Raw genomic sequence first — 27,759 nt, forward strand, 5'->3', positions numbered from 1 at the left:
GATGACACCATTCCCAGAAGGCCCCTTTTGGCTAAGTGGTGTGAAATCTGTGCCTTCCTGTCCCTTGACTCCTGCAGGCCTGGGATAAAGAATAGAGGCATCTGCACCCTCCCTGCCTTCTAAGGGCTACTCCCTATCTTCCCTTACTGCCTTGGCAGCAAACGGTGAGAGATCAGAGTTGCTCAGGGATAAGAAGGATCCTGATCATCTTGCAAACAGACTGCTGATGCCTTCTTTGCAGAGGCCAGTGGTTGCTGTGATTGTTGCCTGTTTACACCAGCTCCTGCATGGGAGAAGGAAGGACTGCTTGTGCTCATCTCCTGCTCGCCACAGCAGCAGCAATAAGGCTGCAGCTCTCCAGGTGCAAGCTGTGGCCTCCCTTCCCTCAGCACTGGGGTGCAGTCCCCAGCCCCTGACTGGCTGGCAGGCCTCTCCCAGGGCACTTTGGACAAGGAATAGCACTTTTCAAAACCCTTCAAAGAGAAAGGTTTTGTATTGAAGCTGCTTGGACTCTCTTCTGCTGAGAGCTGCACATTTCAGAGTATTTTCTCTCTTCTTTTATGAAAGCCTGACATGACTGACCCTCAGAGGTTCACACAGGGCCTCTCCAAGCACCTGTGGGTTATTTCCTTGCTTTGCCCAGCTGGCCCCATCTCTTGCCACGCTGCAGCCCTGGCAGGGTTAAACGTGGACTGGGAGCCTCAAGGCCGATGCTGCGTGTTCTGCCTAGCAACAACCCCGAGGTGGCGAAATGGGAGCTCTACCCTGATCCTGCACACAGCAGTGGGGTTCAGGGGAGGGCATGGTGGAAGCCTGCTGCCAAGAGGGGAGAAAAATGTGGCTCTGAAAGCACAGTTAGACCCAGTTACATAAGGCTGAGAACCTGCCAGAAGCAGGGATGGGCAGTGGTGAACAATGGGGTCAGTGGGTTTCTCCTGCTATTACTGTGCCTTTCTCCTCTCTCTGCATGACTCCAGTGCATCTCTGGAAGGTCTCACATGGGGTCTCCAGCCCACCACAATTCTGTGGTGCACAAAGCTTCCCAAGCTGAAGGATGATCACACAGCTCAGCACTTCATATTCTACAGATACCACCAAGGCACCCCTGGTATGGTGCAGTGAAAGAGGAGGCCATACCCTGCAGGATTCTTTTTGGCCAAGGCTGGTTGTCCTGATTGCCAGAACTTCTGCACCCACTAGCCCTGACTAGCCAACCCTCTGCAGTTTGCTCCTCTGCCTCAGCAGCTGTCCTTCACAGGTATCTTGTCACATACCTCTTCAGCTCCTTCTTTCTTGTGTAGCTTGTGCAATTGGTTTTTGTCTCTTCCATGTGGAAGGAGAAACTGGTGATGGCTTCCATGTTTTGTTGGTACTTACCTTGCTTTGGTACCAGGACTACCCACAGTCCTGTTTCTGTGAACAGAGGCCAAGCCAGAAAGAACAAGCAGTTCCCTCTTCCAGGACCAGGCACAGTTACAAAGTGTGTCTGACAAATGTCTGCTTGAGTAGGGCACACCTGGACTGACACACCTGTCTGTCAGACTGCAGGTAGGGCATGCACCAGTAGAGTTTTGCCCATGTGCCCTGTACCCCTCCTTCAGGGTGAACTGCTTCAGGGACAGACACCCAACTGATACTCTGTACAAAAATCCACCCGGGGACAATAACAAATCACTTTACTAGTCACCTCCTCACATTTTGCTTTTCTTTTCAGCAGTTTCAGTCTGCTCCTGTCTGGCACTGATACAGCCCCAACCAGTTCAGGACTAGTATCCATAAGTATGTGTGTAGCTCAATCTTTATTTGGTTGAATCAGCTTTTAATAACCAAATATGTGATTTATATTTTTTTATCAATGTATTGTTAATCTCTCATTTAGTTGAGCAAATGGCCATGAAGCCTCCTTGGCTCTCATTAATTTTGTGACTGTTTATCAATTCCCACAGCATATTCATAACACTGCATCAGGTTTCCCGAAATGCAAGGGACAAACTCTGTCTGTTACAGGCCAGATCACACGTGCACCCTGAAAACTCACATACTCACAGTGAAATCTGCCTTGTGCTGTGGACAGGGCTGCTGTGCCAGATGTACATAGATCTGCATGAGTCTCTGATCAAACCATTATGAGGCTTTTGCCTCCAGCAATCTTAATTGCCCAGCAATCACCTGAAGTGGAGCATAGCACACCTTATCTCTGTTATCAGAGCAGAAAATCGGCTTCAAAAAACCCCAGCAAGATTCTACAAAGCTGTGCAAACATTGTGTTTAAGAGCCATAAAGACAGCACAATCCAGAATGACTCAAAGCCAGTAGCTGAGTCACTCAAAATATACAGTAGCTATTTTATCCATCTGCCTGTATTTAGGATCAAACTTGATTTAATCTCAGAAATAAAAATCTGAAAGACATTAAACGGTGAATTGCAGGGTCTAGCTAGAGATGCCTCATTCTGGAAGAGCAGCCTGTGTAGAGCAAGCAGTTTGCAGGATGCTCTTGCCACCTGTGCGAGCTGGGCTTTGGAAAGGGGAGCCCTGGCATCTGCGGCCTGGCCCATTTCTGCACTTCTTTTGGAAGTGGAAAAGGTGGCTCCCAGGGTGCAGAAGCGCAGGTTCTTGCAGCAGGACAGTGATTCTCTGCCCAGGCTCCTGGTAGAGCCCTCCTGCAGGCCCTGGGCAGGGCTGCAAACAGCTGCACCAGTACCAGCCGTACTGAGCGAGCGCTGCCTCCTACTACTGCAAGTTCCTTCTGTCCAGGAAACCAGGGAATGTACTAACTAAATGCTCTCACGACCATGGCACCCTGTGGGCCTCCCGCAATAGCAGTGTCTGCAAACACACCTCTGCAACCTGACACCAGCTGTGCTCGAGGATCAGACTTGCTCTCCTCAGCATCTGACCATTGCAGCCCCGGGAGCCCAGCAGCCACGGGGGCTCTTGCACGACCAGCTGGGGCACCAAGTGCCTTGCAAGCATGCTGAGGGACACAGAGTGCACTTCGGCTTCGTGGAGAGTTGGAAGCACTGGCGAGCTACAGGCCCAACAGCCATAGTGAAAGACTTGCAAGCCCAGTTGCAGATGGGGAGGGGAATGCTCCACAAAGTGGGAGCGTTAGTGACTCCTGGGTATAGGCACAGTGAGGAGAAACACCTTGTCCAGCCTTGTTTTGCTTACATCTAGGTAAACATAATGTAAGTGCTACCCTGTGTTTGAGTTATGACTTCAGAGACTTAAGCTGTTGCAGGTTCTGTTGTGGCAGCTGCCCCCTCGATGGCCTTGAGGCCACAGGGACAGTGACCAGCCAGTGAGGATGGGATGGAAAGAGGCACGCTGACTTCGTGGGGCAAGGCAACATCATGAGCTTGCAGTGAGTGGGTGGGCAGCACCAGGTAATTCCTTCTCTCAGAGCACAGACAGGCCAACCCCTCTTATGACTGAATTTGAGTCCCAGCGGTGGAAACTCACCATCTGCCCAACCAATCTGCCCCAGCAACAACTGCTCATCTCTTACAAAGTGGTGGAGCTGGTGTGTGTGTGTGACAAGTATTGCCTTTTTCGGGGCAGTGCCTAAATCACTCCCCTTTTGCTTCAAGATAACCCCACTGCTTCCTGACCAGGCCAACAGCAGACAGGGAGAATGAAATATTATTCCCTTCCTCCTGACAGCAGGTTTTACAGGTTTTACAACTGCTTAAGACACCTCCCTGTTAACAAATGTTCAAGTTGTTAACAGACACCTGTTCTGCTAAATGACAGGACTAGGATCAATCTTTTCCTCATAGATTGTATTTCTAGAGCTTTCTTTTGCTTTCCTCTGGGTCTCTTCCAGCTGATCCACTTACCTCTGGAAACTGTTCAAGACCAGAGGCCTAACCAGCGCTGAAGGGGGAAGGGCAAAAGAATTTCTTCACATGTCCTACATGTGACATTCCTGTTTGTACACCCTAGCAATGTTAGTTTTTTTCGCAACAGGATGACATTTTGGACTGGAGTTCAGTTTGCCATTCACAATAACCTCCAGTTCTTTTCTGCAGAACTGCGGCACCGTCATCGTGCTGTGCTAATTGTTCCCATGATTATTTATTTATATGCAACAGTCTATAAATCTAGCTGTACTGTTCAGCAATAATTGTTCTGCAGCTCCCATCTGCCTCACTGAATAAATATGAGGCAGCTCATGACTTGTTCCCTCCGCTTCATCCTCCAAATTCCCAGGGAGGGCACTGAACCAGCTCAGAGCTCTTGCCCCATGGTGAGCCAGGCCAGACCCTTCCCTCCCCTTAGTGCAGCAATCAGGAGACATTAGGAGCAACCAGAAACAGAAAAATAAAAAATTAAAAAAACCCCAAACCTAAAAATATAAGCCAAAACAAAGGTGAAGATTCCTGCTGCTGTCTTCTGCTAACTGCTGCTCAGTGCAGTGAGAATAGGAACCCAAAGACAGCACTGACCAAGCTCAGCTGCAGTACCTTGAGCAGAAGTAAAGTGACACAAAGTATTTTTTTTAACAATTCTTCATACAGCAACAGAAATGGAGTAAGATTGACTCAGTTCTACAATACCGGTAAGTTTGTCCCTCACTTGTTAGCAGCAAACACTCTATTCAAACACTAAATGCGTCACCAAATCAACAGAGCAGTGCTTCCCAGCCGTCTTTGAACAAATAATTCCAGAGAAAGCCCAACCTTGGGTTGCTGGATGATGAGCAGAAACACTCTGCATAAGAGACACTTATTGCACATGATTATTCAGCTTGGTTGTTCGTGTCCCTCTCAAAGCAGTTAAAAGCTCTACTAAGCAAAACAGCACTGCTCACGATCCCAACACTATACAAAGGGTTGCTAAAGCTTTTAAGCTCATCCCGTGCTTTGCAGCAACGAGGCCTAGGTTCTGGCACACGAACATGCCCGATGCAACACACGCACACCAAAAGCATTCACTCTGGCTGTGGAGCATTCTATGCTTCCCTCTGGGTTTCCAAACCATCCTGCTGTTTCCCATGACACAATGCCTTTCCAGATCAGCTCTGCCCTGAGAAATGCTGATACTTCTGTATGGGTGAGATCTTGGGCACTTGCCTTCACTCCAGCAGCCATCAATAAACAAAGGAGTAATTAATGTCCTCCTCTGCTGGGAGGTGATGGCTGTGCTCAGCAACATCCTGGGATGGAATGGCAGCTGCTCCCACTGGGCAGCAGGACATTATTGTGCATGGAAATGGGGAGACCAGTAAAAATGTCACATTACATTGTCTAAAGTGGCCTCCAGTAACCATGCACAGAAGAGTTCTATTTGATTCTGTATGGCTAAATGGAAGATAATGCATCTAAAGAAAATTACCTGAACGTGGCCTGCAGAGTGCTGAACTGGAACCTGACGGTTGCACTGCAGGACAGATCCCGAGGAGATGATGACTGTCTTCTGGAGACATGAGCTTTGTGTGTCAGGGCAGCTGGAGAACCAACCACATGTTGCATGTTGCCAGGAGAAGCACAGGACAAGGCAGAGGCACCATTTGTTTGTGACAGAAAATCCTGGTGCACTCGTGTGCTGCATGGAGGTCTAGTCCCTGCATCACAGGATGGATTTTGGGGAGTTAGGGAGGGTCCAGAGAAGGGCAGCTGATACAGCACAAGGAATGGTGCCATTACTGTCTGAGGAGAGACCAAAAAGGCTGGGACTGGTGTTTGAGGAGGGAACAGACAGGATGCAAGTTTAGAGGCACAAGGTGGCAGACAAGCTGAATGCAGAACCTATTCACCAGAACTCACAGCACAGGAAAAAGTGGCACTAAAGCAAGACAGTCGGTGCCCAGTTTCCAACAGGCACAAGGAAGTACCCGTGTGGCGGTGGGACTGCGGGGAGCGGGCGGTGCCGATGCCAGCTCGCCTCCCGCGGGCGGGGCCGGGCCGGGACTCGGGCCGCCGAGACTGGAGCCGCCCCGGGCCGCGCTTCACGGGCCGGGCCATGGCGGAGCGGGGCAGCCCCCGCGCCCCGCGGGCGGGACGCGCCGGGCCGGGCGGGCGGTGAGGGGGGTGAGGGGCTCGGGCGGGGCCGGGGCGGGGGCTCGGGCGGTGAGGAGCTCGGGCCGGGGCTCGGGCGGGCGGTGACGGGCTCGGGCGGGCTGCTGTGACCCGCTGCCGTCCCCCCGCAGCGCCACGGCCGGTGCAGGTTCGGAGGGGCCGCCGCGGAGCCGCGGAGCCGCGCCCGGGCGGCGGGAGGAGCCTCGGTGCGGGTACCTGCGCACGGGCCGCGGTGAGCGGGGCGGGGCGGGAGCCGCGGGGCGGGGCGGGAGCCGCGGGGCGGGGCGGGAGCCGCGGGGCGGGGCGGGAGCCGCGGGGCGGGGCGGGAGCCGCGGGGCGGGGCGGGAGCCGCGGGGCGGGGCGGGAGCCGCGGGGCGGGGCGGGAGCCGCGGGGCGGGGCGGGAGCCGCGGGGCGGGGCGGGAGCCGCGGGGCGGGGCGGGAGCCGCGGGGCGGGGCGGGAGCCGCGGGGCGGGGCGGGAGCCGCGGGGCGGCCGGGCCGGGCAGCCCCCAGGACCCGCTCGCCAGCCCCGGCGAGAGGCTCCGCGCTGGGCGGAGCGCCCGGCCCGGCCCCAGCGCCCGTTCCCCCGCAGCCTGCTGCCGGCTGGCGGGCGCGCTGCTCGCCCTGCTGCTGCTGCTCTGCGGCGCCGTGTCCTGCCGCTGGCCCGGCGGCTACACCGGGCTGCCCGCCCGCGGCGGCAGCTACTACTACCACTACGGCGGGGCCTACAGCGGCTTCAGCGGAGCGGACGGGGAGAAAGCCCAGCAGCTTGACCAGCGCTTCTACCTGCTGAAGCTGCCGCTCGGGAGGGCAGCGATGGCCGTGGGAGGGTGTCTCCTGGTCTTCTCCTCAGCCCTTCTTTTGGCCGGCGCTCTGCGGTCACCGCGGCGTTTCCCAGCGTGGCTGCTGCTCGAAGGCAGCCTGGACGCTTTGGTTGCCATTGGCCTAGTGCCTGCTCTCTACTACTTCTTCCATTTTCTGCTGGCCGTTTATAATTCATCAGTGTGCAAAGAGAGAGAGCAGCTTTACCAAAGCAAAGGCTACCAGGGCTTTAGGTGCAGCCCGCACGGGACGGAGATCGCTGCCGGCCTGTGCGGCGGCGCGGCTGTCCTGGCGCACCTGCTGAGCGCAGGCCTGGCTGCCAGCGGGTACCGAGCCCTGCACACGCTGAAACAGAAGCCAGTACAAGTGTATGAGCTTTAGAATGATTCCTCCGCTCCAGCAACGCTCCTGATTTTTGCCAGCCTCCTTACTGAGAAGCAGTATGCTCTGCCTTGCTTCTGGGCAGCGTGTCCTTGACGCTGCAGCAGAACACACTATGAGAGTGTAGCTCTAAATGTGGAAGGATCAGGCTGTTCCGACCTTGAATTTGCATTATCGAATTATTCATGGACACAAGTTAGGCCGATGGATTGTCTTAATCTGGTGGCTGTCTCTCAGAAGAGAACTGACTGTCCTCATGCAGTTGACTAGCAAGCCCCAGCTCCACGGGCAGCCTGTCCCTCCCCTGCGCCGGTGTCTTGTTCTCCCCCAGCACAGTACAGCTACTACAGACTTCTGCTGAGGAGCAGCTTTCTGAAGTAACTGAAACTGTCTTTACAAAGGGCATGTGACTATTCACTGAGATGACAGTTCTTAAAAAATGAGTGATCAAGGCTTGTGGTTGTGGCAGCTAATTACTGCTTTCTCACAGGTCTCTTGGAACCTGCAGGGCAGCCTGAACCGAGTATTTATAGAGCCAGAGTCTTGAAAAAAAATCTGTAAGATGAATCCCCACAGCCTAATGTGACACAATGCCTTTCAAACTCCTGGAGAGGGCACATTTCCATATTAAATGGTCTTTTATATAACTTGTATACAACAGTTTTACTTAAAAAGCTCTAAGAGCTCCAACAGCTGGTTTAAGATAGTATATTTTTTTCAAAATACATTTTTAATGTACCAGCTGGGGAAATGAGATGCTGGTTTTCTATTATTTATAAAAAAGGTGAAGTTTAAATTTCATATACAAGTTTGAAAAGTAACAGGGGAAAAGAAAGAGTAGCACTGGAATCACAAAATCGTGCCTCAGAATGAGGCATCTCAGAGCAGTGCCCACTATATGCATTGTCCCTATAATTACAGAACCATCTCTGGTCTCACCAGTTCTGCCCATATGAGCTTTGTCTTGGATGTATCTCCAGTTTCACTGGCACCGGTGACTAAAACCTCACAATTGCCAAAACCATTGGAGCTAGAGATACAAAAGTAAAACAAATGCTAACCAGGAACACACCAGGTTCTCTGGGGTTTGTTGCTTTCCCCTCCCTTTTGGCAGCTAGATGCACTGAGCAGTTCAGTGCAGGGATGGATCTGGATAGGCCACTGTGCTCCCATTTCTCTTGATTCTGTATCTCCTGTGTGCTGCAGCTACTTCCAAAGAGCTGCACGGTGCTGTTCAGAGCAAGTTCACAGGGAAGGATTCCTCTGGCAGGACACAGGAAGCTGCTTAATAATCATTGTTCTGAATTCCACCCTCACCGTGTTCTGCAAGTGGGTTTTGTATGGAAGGCTGATGAGGGAAGTACCACAGAACTCAGAGGAGATCCCACAGCACAGCTGTTCTAGCCACGGCTGCTCCACTGGGATACGGCACCTTCTCCCTCCAGAGCAGTAACAAAATCAGAATATGGAGTTAGATGAAAGTAAAAATCTTTATTGCTAAGTTAGCTGAAAAGTTGATGCAAAAATATTGTTCCTTCCTGGACTGCTCTATACATCTGAATAAAGAACTGATGGAATAGTGTCTTCCAGCAATCTCATGTTATTTACCTTTCCAAAGCAATGCAAACATAGGCCACAGTGCTGAGGGTGCATTCACTGGACAACCTATTCCCATACACGATAAAAACAGGGATTATTATAGGTGCATGCTAGAGTGGGATACAGAAAATATTCTCCTTTTTAAAACAAAAAACACATGAAAAAGGATTATTTAATAAAGTTGGTGCACTGCAATATTTTCTGAACATGCGCTGGGTCATACAAGTCAAGTTAAAAAAAAGGTAACATTTTAAAATGTGAAAAAAAGAGGAAAAAATACACTTGAGTCTTCAGACAGCAATGGATCAGCAGACGATTGCACAAAACCAAAGGGGTGAACCTACTGCCTGAAGAAGGCCTTTGGCAAGTGACGCAGAAGCCACCACCACCTGGAAGGAGTGCAGGAACTCCTGATGTACAGGGGCCTAGGATGTGGCTGAATGTCCTGTGTACAGGAGAAGGATTTCAGGTCTCAGAGCAGTTTATCACCAAGAAAAGGAAATACTTGCTCCTTCCTGCAATAGGATTTTGCCCCCCCATCTAGCTGAGGATTCTGATCAGGTTCCAGCAATCTGTGGTGCTACCTACATCAGAACTGTTCTGGTGCTGGGAGCAATGTGGAGGTGACCCCTTATCCTTAATACTGGGGCCTCAACTACTTGTCACTGGATATAACCTTCATGGGTTCCTTTGGTGGACACCTTTCTGGACAGGACAGGGCAGGCAGGTCAGTGCCCTTGGAGTACCTGTTGTTGGCCAGCCTGCTCATCAGCAGAGCCAAAATTAACTGCAGAGAGGGACCAACTCACCAGCCTAGCTTGCTAACTTGCTGCCACACAGCACAGCAGGTCTGGCATTGCTCAGCAGGGACAAGAGCCTGATGACCCCAAGCTGAAAACCTCCGTAAAAGCAAGTCTGTTAACAAATGGGACACGCTTAGTGATGTGGCTCTGTAGAGATGATGTATCTGTGCAAGAACCACATAGAAAATTCAGGGAAGAGATTGTGGGAGAACAGTAAGAGAACTAAGAAAACACTTTCTTCTGCTATGAGTCCTCCACTAGACTTGCCCATTTGTACCTGTTCCACCTACAGCAGTGCTCCTAAGGAGCTTGAAATCTAAGGTGGTGTTAATAAGCAAGGTGTGGAAGACAGGAGAAGCTTGCTGCCTCTAGGGAGGCAGGAGAAGCAAAGGTGGTGGAGGGAAGCACTCAGGCTGTGCTGCCTAGACAGTTCATCATACCAGCTTAAGCAGAGAAAGCTGCAGGCTCTGCCTGGTGTAAGAGAGCAACAAGCCATGTTCTGCCATGACAATTCACACCTGCAGACAACAGGAGCTGGCTGTATTAAACTCCCTTTTAGCTTAAAAACTAGAAATGGCACTGGAAAAAAAGGCTAAGTAGGAATTCCTTGCATTCCATTCTGCCACTACCCTGAAGACCAGCAGCTCAGAAATTTGCAAGCTCCATTGCAGTTTTATTTTACTTAGTCCTTCCTCACTGACGTAGGTGGAGCCATTCATGACCAATTCCCAGTGGCAATGCCACTCTCCATGCAATACTACTATTTCAGACTGGCAAACACACACTGGATTTTCTTGGAAACAAGAGACCTGATTTGCATTAACATCTGCCGCTCTCCTAGTGCAAGGTGTGTCACAACCTTATTCAGAAAGAAGAGTGTATTTCTGCTTCAGTCCCACCCTAAACTGAGGCTGCCTTGCAGCCCTGGCAGGTATCAGGGGTTGGGCTGGGCACAGATACTTGGTAAAATTATCACCAGTGACAGCATAAAGAGTTACAGTCAAATGTACTGGGATGAGCCTTGTCTGCCATGAACACAAAAGAGGTTTGGAGTTTTGTTTTTGAATCTTTTCTGGTGTTGTTTCTCTGCTTAAGGGATTCAAATGCTGCTGTTTCTGTGATTCTAAGAATTACCTTTTCTCTCAAATTCCAAATGAAACGGACATTTAAACAGCCAAAATGTGTGAGACTTTAAATTTTGGATAAAGCTGGGTTGTCTCACCTTTAAACCAGCACAAGGCATATCCTAAAATGTTGCGGTTCCACATTTTTCCCCACACAAATTCAAGGTGCTCTGAAATATCAGCAAAAGTCTATTAGAGTTTGTCAGAAGATCAATGCTGACAGACTCCCACAAGTAGTCAAACCAGTTATTTCCTGCTGAGCAATGCCTGAATTTGATCCAGAAATATACAACTCAAGCCTCTCAGAGCTCTCGAGAAGAAATTTCCAAGGCTTCTTCATAAATAGAATTAATAAAGAAGGAAAGGCACTAGCCCACATTACAGTCTGGATTATTGCACCGCTGACATGACGGGGGCAGCTGCTGTCCAGTTCTCTGCCAGCCAAGGAAGACAAATCAGCTCACTAAAGGGGGGATGGTCTCTTCACAGCCCTGACACAAGGTGACAACACAGGCAGTCACCTTGCACCCTGGCCCAAAAACCCTCATGGAAGCACAATGCAGAGCGCAGACTGGCCACATCACTATTAGTGGGACTGTTTAAACATCTTTTCCAGTGCTGATAAAGATGTTATTAAGGTGAAAAGTTCTATTTTTCTTGGGCATGTACCATGAAATGCAGGTTGCTGTGGATTTGGAACATTACTGCTGTGCTCAGAGGCAAGTGAAGATGCTGCTCAGCTGCCAGGGTAGAGGTTCAGGCTGGTGCCCAGAGCAGGGGGGTCCCAGCAGCCGCAGGGCAGCCCTGCTGCTCACCAACCTTGGAGCCACAGCAGTGCTCACCACCTGCATCCTCTGGGACAGAGCACCTTCCTGGAACAAGCATCAGCTCCAGATTGCATCCCATGTCTTCTGGATATAGGAAGCCTCTGCTGTGAAGCATCCATGACAGAGGTGGCCAGACTACTGCTGAGCTGGGTCTGTGCTCTGCAGCTGGAAACACTTAGCTCTACACATCACGGTAACCAACCAGTCCAGAGCTGATCTATCCTGTGCTCCACATCAAATGCATCAGGAGGCACCTGCCTATCACTCAGCTGTGTATAGGTTGATCCCCTCATAACCCTCACTCAACCCTGCACCAGTGCTCATCGGAGCACTGCTTCCCTGAGTCCTCCACTGCCCTAAAAATATCCACTGGGAAAAGCCCCCAGCACACCTGCTGTAGAGTGCTCTCTCCCCTAGTCCTAAATAATAAAGTGCTGGGCTGAAGGGGAGCAGAACAGCTTAAGTGCAATCAATAAAAGTGCTTGCAATAATGCAGGAAACCATTCTTGGGTCAGCTTCATTGCAACTGGCTGTATTCTTTCAAGGAACAACAACGAGGTTCTGGGGCTGCATCAGAAATATTCACAGGACTCCAAACACTGCACATTGCCCCCTCAGGAGCCTCGTCATCACCCCCACACATATGCCAGCCCCTGTCCTGCAGAGCCAGCAGAACCTCAGGGTTCAAGGAGTTACTGGCAGGTGTTGGAACACCTGCCTTCTTCCTAGTGCTTGCACAATTTCCAGACAGTCCCTGACACAGAGCTCAGCTGCTGGTCTGAGCACTCACAGAACCGCTGAGACTCTACAGTAAAAAGGGGACAGCCCAGACCTCAGCACTCCCAGTTCTCCCTCCATGAAGAAAGCAGCAGCTGCCTGTACTCCTTGCAGATCCCAGCTCCCCTTGTGGGGCAAGACAGCCCTTGTGGGGCAAGACAGCCCTTGTGGGACAGAGCTTCCTGGAACAGACAATGTGGGAGTAATACTTATAGGGTTACAAAGCTGTGTCAAACTCCTCTGGCAGAGCTGCTGCATGTTCCTCTTTATTCTCCTCATCTGCTCCATTCTCCTGGTGCTGCTTCATTTGTTCCTTCACCTCCTCCTCCAGATCCGGTGGCACCACAAATTGATCCTCTGGCTCCACCTGGGATGGAGCAGCAAAATAGCCTGTCTTCTTCCTGGGTGCCTCTGTGGCTACTTCAATGAGGTTGAGGCTCTCCTCCAAGGGCACTATGGAGCCATTGGAAAGCTTCTTTCCATAGAGACAGCATGTGGAAAGAGATTTTTGCAGCTCACACTTCTCCTTGACCCCTCCCTGCACAGTGTTGCTGTTTACACTGTTCTGTCTCCGAATGATGAGGACAAGACCAGAGTCATTCTCTGGCCCTGGAGCAGAGGAGCCGTACTCCGCAGCAGGAGGTTCAAACTCCAGGCCCTTTCCTTTACAGCAGTGGATGTCCACCTCCACCTCCACTTTACTGCCGTTTGTCATCACGCCTTCCACAGGCTGCTCATCGTCGCTATCCAGGCCGTTGTCAGACTGGTTGCTGGAGAAGGTGGCACTGGAAGGCTGGCGCTGGAAGAGGCTGGCGGGGGGCGCGGGATGGAGGCTGCAGCGCCGCTCCTGCCGCGGCAGCACCGTGCCCTCCAGGCCCGCAGCACCGTGCTCGTCAGAAGCCGTGGAGCCCACCTCGCTGCTCACCTCGGAAGCAGAGAGTTCACTGCTGAACTCTGAAGCAATTCCACTGCTAGATGAAGGCGTTGCTGGCTTGGCGGCGGTGGAACCAAATCCCCCAGGGCCTGGCAGAGTCAGGCCATGCATCTCACAGGTGCAGCTGTCCTCGCCGATGTTCAGACACACCACCACTGCACCCACGTTGTCTTGGCAGCCGTAGCTTTGGGCTAAAGTGCAGAGTTTCTTGGCGGCAGCTAGAGGGTCGTGTAGGTGGCGCACAGCTGAGACAGCCTCTGAGTAGGAGAGGTGTTCCCAGAGAGCTTTGTTCCCCAGAAGTAGCAGCTCATCTTGTATAGTCAGTGGAATGGAACTGACATGTGGCCTGGGCAGGATCCAAGGATGCAAGTACGTGCAGCCCAGCAGCCGAGTACAGCAAGTCACACCATTGACCTTATTGTCCTGCAGACAAGAGGAACAAGGCAGCAGCTTTAGATTGGCTGTTGGATCATTTGGAGAACAGCTCTTCCCCTGCTCGTGTCTTGGTTTGGAGCCTTGGGAAATGCCAGTGCACAGCTACAGTACAGGGGAAAGGGATCTAGGTGCAGGTACCACAGCCAGGCATGCACAGTACCTGACCATCTCCCATCACCTATGCTGGCAATAACTTATCCCACCAGACTTTCTGCCACATTCTGGAGAACTGTAGCAAGCTATTCTGACATGTGCAGCCAGATCCTGCAGCACATGGATCAGAGAATCTCACCCATGGGTCTTACATGAAGCTTACTTTTTCAGTATGAGATAATGACTTCTGACTTTCTCACTGCAAGGCAGATTACCCAGATATTATATATTTTCTGTGTATTTTCTGAACTATTTCCCTCTTTAATAACATATAATTAACTGCATTCTGAGATGTGGACACTAGATCCTGAAGAAGAAAAGAACAAGTAGGCATCTCACACTGCTGCTGTTACCTGGAGGTGTTACCTCCTTCCTGTTCCTGCTAGATGGTCTCCTGGACAGAAAATTGCCCTCAGTCCCTTTTCCAAGCCAGGTCATGCAGAGTACACATCTTCCCCAGCATTTTGAATTAAATTTTGGTGTTCTAAATTTCTGTATCCTCTGGGTGTTAAACATTGCTACTGCTGCCAAGTTTTACAAACCAGCAAAGGATACATCCAGGGAAGCCTCCTTAGACAATCTCACTGTTATTTTTCAGAATCCATTCATCAGCCTGTTTTTAAGTAATTTCATGTGCTACACTGATTCCACCATTATTGTCAGCCAGAGTGCTACATAATATAGCACTTTGCAGAATTATAACACATGAACAGATTATCCCTGTCAGAAACACTTCTCTCAAACAATCTGATAATTTTTAAGAGACCCACTGAGCATAAAACTAATATGACTGGCACTGACTCCTCAGATCTTCACTGACAACACGTTTTCCAGTTCTTTAGAACTTCCACTGTTATTTCCAAGATTTTAGAAATGTAACCTTTAGAGAGTTCTCCCAAAATAATTTTAATACTTTTACATAAAACCAATGACCATTTCTGTCTTTTTTGTGTTAAAATTTGTACCTGTAATATACTTTATATCCATGTTCCCCATGTCTCAGGGGTCACTAATCCTGTACCTTCACTGAGTAAAACATGGAATAAATCCAAAGAAAGGAAACTTGAGTCATACTTGTCAAGAAACATCAAAGATATTTTGTGAGTTTTGAGACAAAATGACTTCCCAGGCCCTGCTCGGTTCCTCAGTGGTTCCTCTCCACACTCACCCAGGTCACAAACAGTATTATGGACCTCTCCTCCTTTAGCTCCACATCTGTCTTCTTTCATCTCTCTCTCCCGAAGCCAATCCTTGGCATCCCCTACCTAGTTCTCAGGCCATAACAGCTGTTTTAAGAACTTGTCATTCTGAACAGCTAATCAGCAAGAGAAGCAGAGCAGGAAGCAACAGACAAGTCACTCAAACACCCCCATGCCATCTTCTTCCCTCTAGTATTGCGTCTGTACCAAGGTTTTACAGGAGGATGGAAGCTGAAGTGAAGAGGGTCCAAACCAACCTCTGTTATAATGGCTTTTTGCTCCTTGACTCTCTTGGCTTCTTCTGAACATTGTTCAAGGCTGAAGACTTTGGAGAGAGGCAGTGGTTTCCCACTTCGGCACAGAATGGCTTGGCACGTCCCCACATTGGCCACGGTCAGAGAAAAGCTGCTGCCTGGCTCAGTCACATCATGACGAATGTAGCAAAGGACAGCAGAGCAACCCAGCTTCTGCCCAGCCATGCCCAGCTTCCTGTTGGAGGAGAAGGTGTAGGAAGGCTCCAGACTCCAGTGACAGGCATTCTGGAGGCCTGCCTCACCCACCTAACACATTAAGTGATGCAGGTCCCATCAGGACCAGGTTGCTCACTGTCCTACCTGTGGGAGACCAAGAAGGTGTTGGACATGAACATGGTGTCTGACTGCTGTACCTCCTCCAGCAGCACATCGGCCATGGTGCACTGCAGCAAGCGTGGCAGCTCCTCGTTCTTGTCACCATCAAACATGCCATACACAGCCTCCACCCCCTCTGCAAAGCTCCCCAGTACCAGGGATGACACACACAGCCTGTTAGAAAAGCATGCAAACCAAGTTAGTAAGTCTCAAAAGATTACATGGTCTCCAAACCCATGGCTATCCAGAACTTTGCCATGAGTGTTGTTCTCATGGGGCAGCAAAGCCACTGTCCCTACATTCACTGCCCCATGAGATGTACAGCTGCAGTTTGCTGTTGGAACTCCCAAACCCTCCTTGACCATACTCAGGAGAGTGCAATGGGCACAGCCAGCAAGACAGGAAAAGCATCTCTGCCAGGGTGGGAAGCAAAGTCCAAGTGTCTAAGGATAAGGGTGAAAAATGAGGGAAAGGACAGTACAGAGGCTTGAATCACCAAGCCTGAGCAAGAGATATGGAGGGACAGACAAGCTCCTGAGCAAAGGAAGTCTGCCTGGGTGCTTAGCAGTGTCCTCCACCTGGCACCCTGAGGAGAGGGAGTGTCAGCATCCAGCAGACTACAATACTCACTTGTTTCTTTGGCCTGCCATCTCAGCTGCTCCATGACTCCAGAAGGTAGAAGTCAGCGCTGAGTCTGCCGTGAGGGAGGGCTTAGCATCAATCTTCAGTGTGGTAATGTGACTACAGAGAGAGAGGAACAGAAGTCATTCTTTCCTAGGCCATGCTGAAGAGCTTCTGTCCAAAGGACCTTGTTCAATCTAGAGTTTTAGACAACAGTCTGTGGAAAGAACTGCACCAAGGAGAGGAGTTTAAGGTCTTGGCCTTCAGGAGATGTATGGTGCATATGCCCGAGACAGCTGGGAGAGCCTCATCCCACCTGAGAAATTGTTTGCTTGCTCTTTGGACCCAGACTTTTCCCTCCCTACAAGATAGAAAGCTTTAGCTGCCTCGGGCAGGGAACATTAGAACATCATGCAGTGCTGCAATACACACTTTATTGTCCCCTCCTGGGAAGGGTTACCCTTCCCTGTGCTGGTCACTACTGGGTTGGCATCTCCAGGGCTCACCTGAAGATGTCCAGCGTCTTGTGTTCTAACACCAGGTTAGTGTTCCCGCTCAGGTCCAGTTCTTGCAAGGCACCTGGCAGTGCCTCAGGGATTAGGATTTCAGTTAGCTCATTGCAGCTCAAGTCCACAAACTGCAGTGTCAAAAAAAGCACAATGACAAAGCAAATCCTCTCTGTTCTCTCATGTGATCATTTCCTCCAGTGCTCCCTACAAACATCATAGGACTCCACTACTCACTGAATCCCACAAACAAGTCATGACAAAGGCTCTGATCTATCAGCAGGAGAGCCATTTGTAAGCAGCAAAGAGTTATAACCTGCAATAGGCAGGACTCCAGTACTGAAAGTACAGGTCACACAGAGAACAGAGGCCTATATCACAAACCTGCCCAGCTACACAACACTCCTGCTGCTCCAGAGGTAAACCAGAAATGCACCAAGTCAGGGATAGATGGTAAAGGCGAAGGAGAGATGAGCCATCTTTGATCAGCTCTGAAAGGTGATACATCTAGGATGCATATTTTGTGTCCTCAGGCTGATCAAGCAAAATGCTGGCACCTCCAGTTCCTCTCCTAGCGTTACTCTCCATTCTTCAGCCCAAACTTCCCCCGATACCTCTTCACCTTCTCCACAAGAATACCTGGATACGGGGCAAATGCAGGATCTCCGGAAAGATGCTGATTTCATTGGAGTGTGCAATAAGTGTGTGAAGTAGCTTGCAGTTTGCCACTGTTGTGGGAATTGTTTTCAGTTTGTTGCCACTCAGATTCAGCTCTTCCAAGTGCTCCAGCTTACTGAGTTTGCTGAAAGGGAAACGAAAGAACACTGTGTTTTACAGGCAAGAATTTGGCACTTTCTGAATCCACACAAAAGCTTTCCACAGACACCGTCCTTTGGGCTACACGTCTAATCTATTGATAGGCGACCAAAAGTCCTAAGAGATGCTCTAATAAGAACTCAGGGTCCCCAGGATGGCTCAGATTTGTACAACAGCCAGAACCCTTCACCCCTGATTTCTAAAGCACCAAAGCAGAAGATTGTAGTGTCTTAGTTTTAAAACCTGGAAGAAAAAAAACCACAAAAAAACCCCAGCAAGCTAAGCTGTGTCATTGTACTTTGTAGGAATAAACAGGTTTACAAGAAAGTGTTTTTTCAGCCTGACCAGTATCGGGAAGAATCACGGCAATACTTGGACAAATGCAATCAATATTGAATTATGCTGACATAATTAACTCCCTGGATTTTTGTGCTATTGTAACAGAATTTGCTGTTTTGTATGAGACTGCAAATTAAGCTGATACAGAAATCTACCACTACAGCACTAGCTCTCTACTATATTCCAAAGAAAATATATTTGATATCCCAAAACTGAATTGCAGAAGATACTGAAAAGTAATAACGAATTAAGAATTTGGTCTAAGTACTTCTAGTAGGGTTCTGTGGGGAGGCACTTTTAATTCAGTGACAGTCCGTAGATAGAGATTAATAAGAAAAACATATACACACTCATCAAATTATACCTAGTAACATTTGCAGACAAAAATACAGTGAAATCTCAATTTCAACACAGAAAAATTTAAATTATTTGGCAACATGAACTTACCTTAAGAGCACATGACTTAAATCAGCTAAGCCATATTATGCACATAGGAACTGGTACAAGTCACAATTAGAGGAAACAATCCTCAGAGACACAGCTCTGAAAAAGGCTCCAGACAGATGCACAGGTGCTCAGAACTGAGCAATGTATAAAGGTGTCCCAAGAAGGGGACTCAAGTGGATGATTGCAACCAACATTACCTGCTTATGGTTTTCAGTAGAGCAGTGTCCAAGTTCTGCTGTCTGCACAGCCACAAAAGCATTGAAAATTTGGACAAGGTTCAGAGGAACCTCTCCACAGTCTAAGAAACTAAAATCACTATGCACAGACAGCTGAAGTTTTATTAAGCTGTGCTTGGAAAAATCATAGAAACACAGAACTGTTTGGGTTGGAAGGACCTTACAGATCATCCAGTTCCAAGCCCCCTGCCTTGGGCAGGACCATCCTTCATTAGACCAGGCTGCTCCAAGCCCCATCCAACCTGGCCTTGAACACTTCAGGGAGGGGGCAGCCACAGCTTCTCTGGGCACTCTGTTCCAGTGTCTCACCACCCTCACAATAAAATATTTCTTCCTTATGTCCAGTCTAAATCCACCTTCTTTCAGTTTCAAACCATTGCTCCTGGTCCTGTATGTTTCACTGCATGCGATGGTGGGTGAGACCCCCTGGTGAGCACCACCTGACACCTCAGGCTCAGTTCTTTACCTTGCAGGGAAAGTCTGCAGGTTGTTGTTTGCCAGATGCAGGATCCGTAGACTCGGGTGTCCCACCAGGACAGAGATGCAGTCATCTGTGAGGTTATTATTGGTCAAGTAAAGCAGCTGCAGCATGCTCAGACTCTCCTCCCCTGTACACGCTGAGGGCAAGGACTCCAGGCTGTTTGCAGATGCATTCAAGTACCTGAGGCTAACCACAGCAATTGCAAAAGTCAGACTTCACATCGTCTAAACCACTCCACAACACCAGTAGAAGGAGGCACACAAATGCTAGTGTGGGGAGAGCAATAGCATTAGACAAAAGGCCAGACAACACAGCACAACATCCCTTCTCACATTAAGAATTGTAAGTCTACTAATGACTTATTAGCTATATAGCACACAGCATTTTACAGTAAACATTGAGTACTGGAGAGCCTGGGGAGGGGTGTAATTCTTGTGGAATGAAACTACATAAACTCTTACTCAGAGTCTTTAAAAGAAGGGCTGACTGATGTCTGAACAGATTGTTATGACAGGTCGATAATTTTTAAGGGTGTCTCTCACTTTTCTCCAATGACCTGATGTACTTCCTGCTGCAATTTCTGGAAATCTGTATGGCTTCTCTCCTTTACACCTGAATTCACACACTACTTTTAAAGACAAAGCTCTTCAGGCAGTAACATGATCCTCTAAACAGTTGCAACTGAAGCTAGTTCTTCAGTTGGCTGTTGGGTTAGGTGAGCCTCTATTTTTCTGGTAATTAAACAGTAATACAGACTGATTCCCTCAAATCAGCTTGATGACTTCCTTCATGGCACCTGAGTTATCTCCTCATAAAGTGCACACCTCGTTATCTCTTATGCAAATGGCACCTAGCAAGGACAGTCCCACAGATGCCAACCAGCCTCTACAGGTTAATGCAGACAAAAGATACTTGATACTGCTACTCACTTCAGAGCCTTGACAAAGAGTGTCTCTGGGAGCTTAGTCAACAGGTTGTGCTGAAGGTCCAGCACCTCAAGTGGAATGTGCTCCAGAAGAGGTGGAAGGGTCTGCAGACGATTGTGTCCCACCATCAACTTCCGAAGGCTCAAGCTGCTGAGGATCCTAGAAAGACACAGGGTTTTCTCTTGTCAGCTTGATTCACCCTCTTCACATCCACAGAGTGGGAAAGGGTAGTATTGAATCTGTTACAGTCTGACTGTACAGCAGAGAAAAAGCAAAATACACTGATCCATCAAACCACGTGAGGAAAGGTGCCTCAGCCACCCAAAAGCTTGCAAGTGCATCTCCATGTCCCCCTATGCCTCTGCAGGTCAGAACCTGTGGTACCAGTCTGTGTGCACATGCCTAACATCTCTCAGGCAGCCAAGAAAGAATAGAAGTCACAAAGGACTGATTTAAATGCCTGTTTTCACTTGCAGGCAGAAAGAAGCACCTCCCCTGTGCCAACGGAAATTCAGAGCTTCAACAGGCTGCTTAGCACTCCTGTATTGCTTCTGAGGCTGTTGTCAGATTCTCCAGCACCGAGTCTTTACTGAAGGGAAAGGCCTCTATCCCCAAAAATTGCAGAGGATTTATTGCAGGAATTTTGAGAAAGGATATCTGAACACATCTGGACATAGCCTAGAGCCACCCTGCTCATTTGGGTGAGGTGATAATTTGGGACTATATTCTGAGAGCCCTGTACAGAACTGCTTTGAAGCATGAAATGATACTTTGATGCATGAAAGCTGCATTAGTGCATTGCTCCATACAGGCCAATTAATTCAGTTTCTTTCTGTGTGCTGTGACTTCTCAAAGCTAATTATAATGGGGGAAAGAAAACATTCAAGTGCAGATACACCAATTTCCTTATTCAAGCTGACTCACCCAGAGCTGGCTTGGGTATCTCCACTCAACACTGTCAAGTACCACTTTGATGCAATTCTGGTTTTGGATAACTATGTGTAAAAGACAAGTTCACAGTGAACTATATCCCCTTATGAGAGGCACTTCAAGCTTTAGTCTGCTGGATCAACCTGATCAATGGTTGAAGTTCAATGCTGGCAAAGTTCAAGCTGTACACATGACATACTTACAGTGCTGATGACAAAAACATACTGGAAAAGATCCCTGAGGGACAGAGTTAACTCCAGCACTTAGGAATCTTTAAAAGTACTTACACTTCTTTTTAGAATATGTATTTCTCTGTCTGAATTCTGCAGGTTCTTCTTGCATAACATACTTAAAATGTGGGCTTTTTCATCCATTGGCATGGCTACAATTCTGTTCTAACTTCCTGTTATCACATCCCTGGTAAATCCTCCTCTTGCCTTTCATGTATGTAGTTTTGTCTCTGGCCCCATTAGAGCGTCACTGCCAAGATCACTTCCTGCACCTGCTGCTTTAGCTGCTTCCACCAGCTCCCTGCATTTCTCCACTGGGATCCATCCTGCCCTTCCATTTCCATATAGCTCACCCTGTGTCCATCCCAATCACCCCCCACCAGACACGTTTGTTACGCTGGGAACGTTTGTGCTTTGCTCCTTCACACAATATCCCTGGTGCCGTGGAGAAGTCACTGTAAGTATCAGCAAAATTACATTAGCTCTTGGCTCCCTTTTACCATGTTTCTGCAGAAAATGAAAGGGAAACAGGGAGAAAGGAGGTGGCTGATGTTGTGTTGTGAAAGCTACCTCTGAGATCAGTTACACTGCACCTCTCCCTATGAATGGTACCAGATGAAATCTCTGCAGGGCAATGCAAGGTATATTAGGGCCTCACCCAGGAGCTCTGTTCACAGACACTCTATAACACCAATAAATCACAGTTTGGTCTACTTCAGGTGCAAGCAGCTGCAGGAGAAGCCAAAAGCACAGAATGAAATTACCTGGCCCCTCATTCAAGACGCTGACTTGGAAGTCAGTTCTTTCCAACATTTGAATACAATGTATTTTCGACGCTGCACAGAGAAAGTAAGTGTATCTCTGTACAACGAGGACCAAAGCAACTGGAACAGGACTGCTGGTCTCCTCAGTCAGCTCACCAGAGAGCAAAGCTCAGCTCTGTATAACAAGAAGGTTTGCTGACCTTGACGGAAGCTCCACAAGGAGGTTGTAGCTCACATCCAAAACTTCCAGTTTCTTTGCTTCACAGGCCCAGTCTGGGACACACTGCAGTTGATTGCTGAGAAAAGCAAGGGGGAAAAGCTAGACTCCAGCACTCCATATGGAACGTACCCTGTTTGAATGCTGCATGATATTATTGACAGCCAAATCAAAAGCAACTGGCAAAAAATGAACATCAGTATCTGAACTAGTCACGTGGAATTATCCCATGGCCAGCTGTGTAATGCAGACTGGGCTGGTGCACAGCTGGCAGAAGTATTGATGCAAGGTTCTGATAGTCAGGCTTTTTGTTTGCAGTGCTGACACCAGCAGAACAGGCTACCTGTGCTTCATCCCAGAACTGCAGCAAAAGGTGATCAGGTCCTCTGGGCATCCTACCTTACAAGTCTCACAACGTGCTCCAAGGGCAGACAAAGGCAACGAAGCCAACAGCAGAGATCACTGGCAGCTGCTTTACGTCTTTACTCCACAGATGCCCACTGTCCAGGCCAGTAAGCTGCCACAAGTTCAGTGGTCCCTGCTTGGCTTTTTTTGCTGATTACAACCTAGAGTTGAAGGACAGCCAGTCACCTAGACAGGTCATACTGGTTTAGACAGGCTGCTAGTCTAGGAAACTAGTAATTCTTCAGTGCTGGGCTTGCTAGCTCTATTGTGAAGACCAAGTGTCTTCCCTCAATTACTCTCAACCCTTTCAAAAGCTAAAAAGTTTAAAAAAAATTCTGAAAAGAAACAGCAAAGCGGTCCAGATACTTGCTTTATATTCTGTGGTGTACAGTCACTTACTGAGAGAGTTCTAGACATGTTAGTTGACCAGGAACTGGATAAATATTGACAGCTGTCAGACCTGATGAAGTAAAGCAAATAATTACAATTACAGAGTTTCAGAGGGAAAACAGCACAGAGAAGCAGACAGACTAGCTAGTAAATGAGACTCACAGTCTTACTGTATGGATACTCAAGGTGTCTACTCATTCTTCCCAAGATAGAGTCCACACTTCATACATCTGCCACTACAGCTTCTTGCTATCCCATTTCTCCATCTGCCACGTGGGGCACCAGAACAAGGGAGAACTGTACTTCTATATGTGGACCCCCATACAGATCTCACTGAAAGACGAATTCCTTGGATAGTAACTCAGCACCACCACCTCCCTCTGTCACAGCCTGTGCACACACACGGATCTGTGACGCCTCAGAGCTGACCCCAGAAAGCCCATCACATACTGTCTCACTGCTACAACACCAGAGTAAGAACTTTGTGTGTGGGGTGTGAGGGCAAGGGGCTGTTTTCCTTTGTTCCCAGTGCTTGAAAGGAGAAGGCAGGTGGAGCAGGCAAAGACATACTGTTGCTGTTGGCGTGGAGGGCCCGAAGGGAGAAGCCACTCAGCGTCAGCTCTTCCAGCTGGTTCCGCTCACAGTGCAGCTGCTCCAGGCTGCCCAGAGAGCTCAGATCCAGATCTGTCATCTGATTGTCTCGTAGATCCAGGTAAGTCACAGATTTGTTCCCCTCCAGAGTGTCAGCTGCTGCTCTCTTCAGGTTGTTCAGCCTAAACACTCAGAGGTAAGAGTTACAAAGTCAGAAAATAGGACTCTGATCACTGGACAGGGGTAAGAAGAGAGGAGGCAGAAGAGGAAAGGAAGAGTTCTGGTGACGAGTAATGCCAGAAGTGAGCACAGGGAAATGTGAGGAGCAATGGTAGATTTCAGGCAGCGAATACAAAGGAAAACACTTCCTCTGCCTACACTTCTATGTGAAACTGTCTTACTCATTCCCCAGTTTGAGATTCGGAAGAACAGTCTAGAAATCAGAAGCCAGGCCACCTGCTTTGCACCGACACATGAAGCTAATGCAGAGACTAGATACCTGACTGCCCTCCCGCAGGCAGAAAGCTCTTTTGTCTCTCTGAGAGCTTTGCAGTTGGCAGCCTGAAGAATCAGGATCACATCTCAGGGGGAGGAGGGGAAGGCAGAGAAGGGTAGGAGAGATCAAAGATCTACCAAAGCTCATGGTAACAGCGTATCAAAAGAGGAAACTAGTAGCTTCAGCTACTCTTGTTTCTCTAACTCAGTTCTGCACACCCTCAGAATAGAACTCCCTAAAAGCTACATCAGTAAAGAATCAGTGAGAGAAAATAAATTCCACCCAGTTTACTGCAACACGTACTATTCAAGTTGGACAGCTCCTCTGGTGTGAAAGGAAAGCAGCAATCTGCTTCATACACGTGTGCAAGTTCCCCCTTACCTCAGGTCCACACTTTTGATGTGACTCATGCGGGTCAGCACTGCAAGGTCCAGTGTCTCCAGTAAGTTCCCTGCCAGGGATAATTTGTCCAAGAGGACGAGTTTCTCACAAATTGCTGGCAGTTCACAGAAGTTATTGAAGGAAAGCCCAAGACAGCTAAGCTGTTGCAGGCTTCCCAGTTCTTCTGGTAGGGAAGTGAGGAAATTCCCATCGAGCCAGAAGGTCTGGAGACTGCAGCAGTGAAACAGAGAGAGTGGATAATTCAGCAAAGAGCAAAGTGGATGTCACGTTTAACATTTTCAGTGAATTTCCTCCATAGCTAGCTGGCCTCACTGTGGTAATTTTTTAAAGGTACTTAACATCTTATTTTATTCTTATACACATAAAATTACTGCATATAATAGACCTGGAACTCTCTGTATGCAATGCCAAATAGTTCCCAACTTATTTTGGAAGTAAACTTCCAGTTGTGCCAAAGATTGCAAGTTAACATAAGCAAAACACAAATTAGGACTTAGGTTGTAAATGATATTTACTTGATCACTTGGTTTTTTTACAAATTAAGAACTTCTCACTTAGCATGCTGGACTGTCTTTAAAACATCTATGACAAACTGAAACCCAAAGTGACAGCAGGAACAGTACAGAACTGTTTATAAGAAGCAATAAAAATCAACTGCACCTTCGTCATCTAATCGCTGGAATCTCATACCACTATTGTGGCACTTTTTCCCACTTATGGCACTTATGGCACAGTGTAATCACAATTGCTACCACAGTAATGCCCTGTAACAGATTTTTACATTCTAGTTGTCCTTTCAGACACTCAGAAAAGAAACAGGGAAGCTTCCTGTTGCAAGTTTTTTTTTTAAATTTGCATGGTTTTTGAGATTCAGACTCCCCAAATACCATTCCCTCATCATGATTATGTTCCAACAAAGAACCTTCTGAACAGTGTTTAGTAATGGTCGAAATGCAATCTGGGGGCACAAAAAGTTCTTAGGAATAAGGACTTGAGGGGTCATGAAGATGACTGGACCCCTGACTAAGTTATAAACCTCTGAAAACTGTGAGCCTGCATCCAGTCTTTTGCTCACAGTTTCCATGTGAGCAAAAAAATCACTCTGACAATGAGCTGCTGGCATCCAGTGCAGCTGCAAGTCCTCGTTTGAGCTGGTTTGACACTGCAGATACTCCTTTTTTAAAAATACAAGCTGGAGGAAAAGAAAGTGCCAGTGAACCAACACCTCAATACCAACATATTGGACTCCTCAGATTATTATCCACTGTTAACCTTTCAGGTAGGTAGTGATGAAGCAGTAATGAGAAGTCCAAAGGCAAAGAAGAGAGCAGCAAAAGATGCATGGGTCACTGGTTGGTTAGTCACCAGGGAAGTGCCTGAGAGCATCCAGCTAGGAACTCAAGTGTTGGGGCCAGTTCTCTTTAACATCGGTGATCTAGATGAGGAGGCTGAATGCACCCTCAGTAAATCTGCAGAAGATACTAAATTGGGAGGGAATGCTGATCTGCCTGAGGGTAGAAAGGCTCTACAGGGGACCTGGACAGGCTGGATCAATGGGCTGAGGCCAATTGTATGAGGTTCAACAAGGACAAGTGTCAGGTCCTGTATTTCAGCCACAACACCACCACACAGGCTTGGGGAAAAATGGCTGGAAAGCTGCCCAGAGGAAAAGGACTTGGGGGTGTTGACTGACAGCTGGCTGAACACAAGCCAGCAGTGTGACAGGGTGGCCAAGAAGGCCAGCAGCATCCTGGCTTGTATCAGAAATAGTGTGGCCAGCAGGACTGGGGAGGTAGTTGCTTGCTCTGGTGAGGCCACACCTTGAGTCCTGGGGTCAAGCTTTGGGCCCCTCACAACGACAAAGACATTGAGGGGCTGGAGCATGAACAGAGAAGGGCAACAAAGCTGGGGAAGGGTCTGGAGCACAAGCCCTGTGAGGAGCACCTGAAGAACCTGGGGGTGTTTAGCCTGGAAAAAGGGAGGCTGAGGAGAGACCTTCTTGCTCCCTACAACTCCCTGACAGGAGGCTGGAGAGAGGTGGGGATTGGTCTCTTCTCCCAAGTAACAAGGACGACAACAACAAGACTAGACGAAATGGACTCAAGCTGCACCAGGGGAGGTTTAGATTAGATATTAGAAGGAATTTCTTCACTGCAAGAGTAATTAAACACTGCAACAACAGGCTGCCCAAGGAGGTAGTTGAATCACCACCCCTGGAAGTGTTTAAGAGATGTATAGATGTGCTGCTTAGGAACATGGTTTAAGCATTTCACTTGGTAGAGCTGGGTTATAGTTGGACTCAATGATCTTAAACGTCTCTTCCAATCAGAATGATTCTGTGAATTTGCATCATGTTTCCTCATCTTTTCTACATCAACAGCTGCAACATTTTACTAGCAGTGCCTAGGGAACTGCATCTGAAATCAGGTGCAATTTTTTCGACCTTCTGCTGGAGTCAAATCCCTTATTCAGTCTTCACTGGTGGAAAAGGCTGCCCCTGCACTCCTACTCTCATCAGCAGCACGTTCACCTCAGCTGTGCTCAATCAAAGCACCATGGATGACCACAGATGAAAACAAAATACTCACTTCAGCAGTTTGCCAATCTGGCTTGGCAAGTCGTGAAGACCGTTACAGGAAACATTGAGCTCTGTCAGAGTTGAGATCTCACACAGTGACACAGGAAACTCTCCCAGTCTGTTATGAGACAGGTTCAGGCTCTTCAACTGAGAAAACCTATCGGCAGGAACACTATAGTTAACTCACAAACCTCCGTGGTCTCAAAGCAAAAACATACAAAACCGGTCATGAAGAATTTTTAAGTCTTTGTACACTGGTGATACAGTCAGCTAACTCATTATGGCAGTTTCTGCACAAGTTTGGTTTTAAGTCACTGATATTTTGCATCTCAGTGGTAATGCTGAAAGTCATCAAATACAAGGGTTTTGCTGTAGAAACTGGTAACAACCTTCTAGCCCGATTCCTGACAGGCTTCATACTAGTGGCTGTTACTAAGATCAAGGAGACTAAGAATACCCAGTTAAAAAACTACCTTCCAAGAATTATTTAGAGTAACAGTCTACAGTTATGCAGCTTGTGAAAACAGGAGCTGAAAACATTAAATTCAACTATTCTGAGGATAAAACAGAAGAGGGGAAAGCCCTTTTCCAGCTGGGCACAACAGAAGGCCCAGCAGAGCTGCAAAAGGGAAATCCAGGGAAATGCTGCCTTCACACCAGGAAGACCTGCACCCAGGGGT

General features: G+C 48.4%; 2 protein-coding genes across 3 annotated transcripts in view; one reads left to right on the top strand and one right to left on the bottom strand.

Annotated features, from left to right (window-relative positions):
* Window positions 1-5,876: 5,876 nt before the first annotated feature.
* MARVELD3 (MARVEL domain containing 3) lies at window positions 5,877-8,806 on the top strand. The gene is made up of 3 exons (XM_051629774.1): window positions 5,877-6,025; window positions 6,154-6,254; window positions 6,614-8,806. Exons 1-3 carry the CDS (start codon window positions 5,877-5,879, stop codon window positions 7,222-7,224), a joined length of 861 nt encoding a protein of 286 aa, XP_051485734.1. The 3' UTR covers window positions 7,225-8,806.
* The window catches only part of PHLPP2 (PH domain and leucine rich repeat protein phosphatase 2), a 33,168-nt gene continuing 14,104 nt past the window's right edge, over window positions 8,696-27,759 (bottom strand). Inside the window, exons 7-19 of one of the 2 annotated variants that reach the window (XM_051629830.1) lie at window positions 27,090-27,236; window positions 24,481-24,711; window positions 23,583-23,785; window positions 23,022-23,082; window positions 22,201-22,296; window positions 20,080-20,235; window positions 19,136-19,336; window positions 17,471-17,633; window positions 16,832-16,962; window positions 16,335-16,445; window positions 15,690-15,878; window positions 15,333-15,564; window positions 8,696-13,711 (exon numbers count right to left, since the gene is read on the bottom strand). In XM_051629830.1, coding sequence (XP_051485790.1) covers window positions 12,572-13,711; window positions 15,333-15,564; window positions 15,690-15,878; window positions 16,335-16,445; window positions 16,832-16,962; window positions 17,471-17,633; window positions 19,136-19,336; window positions 20,080-20,235; window positions 22,201-22,296; window positions 23,022-23,082; window positions 23,583-23,785; window positions 24,481-24,711; window positions 27,090-27,236 — 3,061 coding nt within the window. In that variant the 3' untranslated portion in view covers window positions 8,696-12,571. The remainder of the gene's footprint in view (window positions 13,712-15,332; window positions 15,565-15,689; window positions 15,879-16,334; window positions 16,446-16,831; window positions 16,963-17,470; window positions 17,634-19,135; window positions 19,337-20,079; window positions 20,236-22,200; window positions 22,297-23,021; window positions 23,083-23,582; window positions 23,786-24,480; window positions 24,712-27,089; window positions 27,237-27,759) is intronic. The other variant, XM_051629831.1, reaches the window with a different exon arrangement.

This window comes from Apus apus, chromosome 11 (genome assembly GCF_020740795.1).
Source record: "Apus apus isolate bApuApu2 chromosome 11, bApuApu2.pri.cur, whole genome shotgun sequence".
Lineage (NCBI taxonomy): Eukaryota > Metazoa > Chordata > Aves > Apodiformes > Apodidae > Apus > Apus apus.

Excerpts from the sequence above, each read along its gene's own strand:
- MARVELD3 (XM_051629774.1), top strand. The coding sequence starts at position 5,877 with ATGCCAGCTCGCCTCCCGCGGGCGGGGCCGGGCCGGGACTCGGGCCGC. Across the intron at positions 6,026-6,153 it reads CGCGCCGGGCCGGGCGGGCG|CGCCACGGCCGGTGCAGGTT; the intron begins GTGAGGGGGGTG and ends GTCCCCCCGCAG. Across the intron at positions 6,255-6,613 it reads GTACCTGCGCACGGGCCGCG|CCTGCTGCCGGCTGGCGGGC; the intron begins GTGAGCGGGGCG and ends GTTCCCCCGCAG.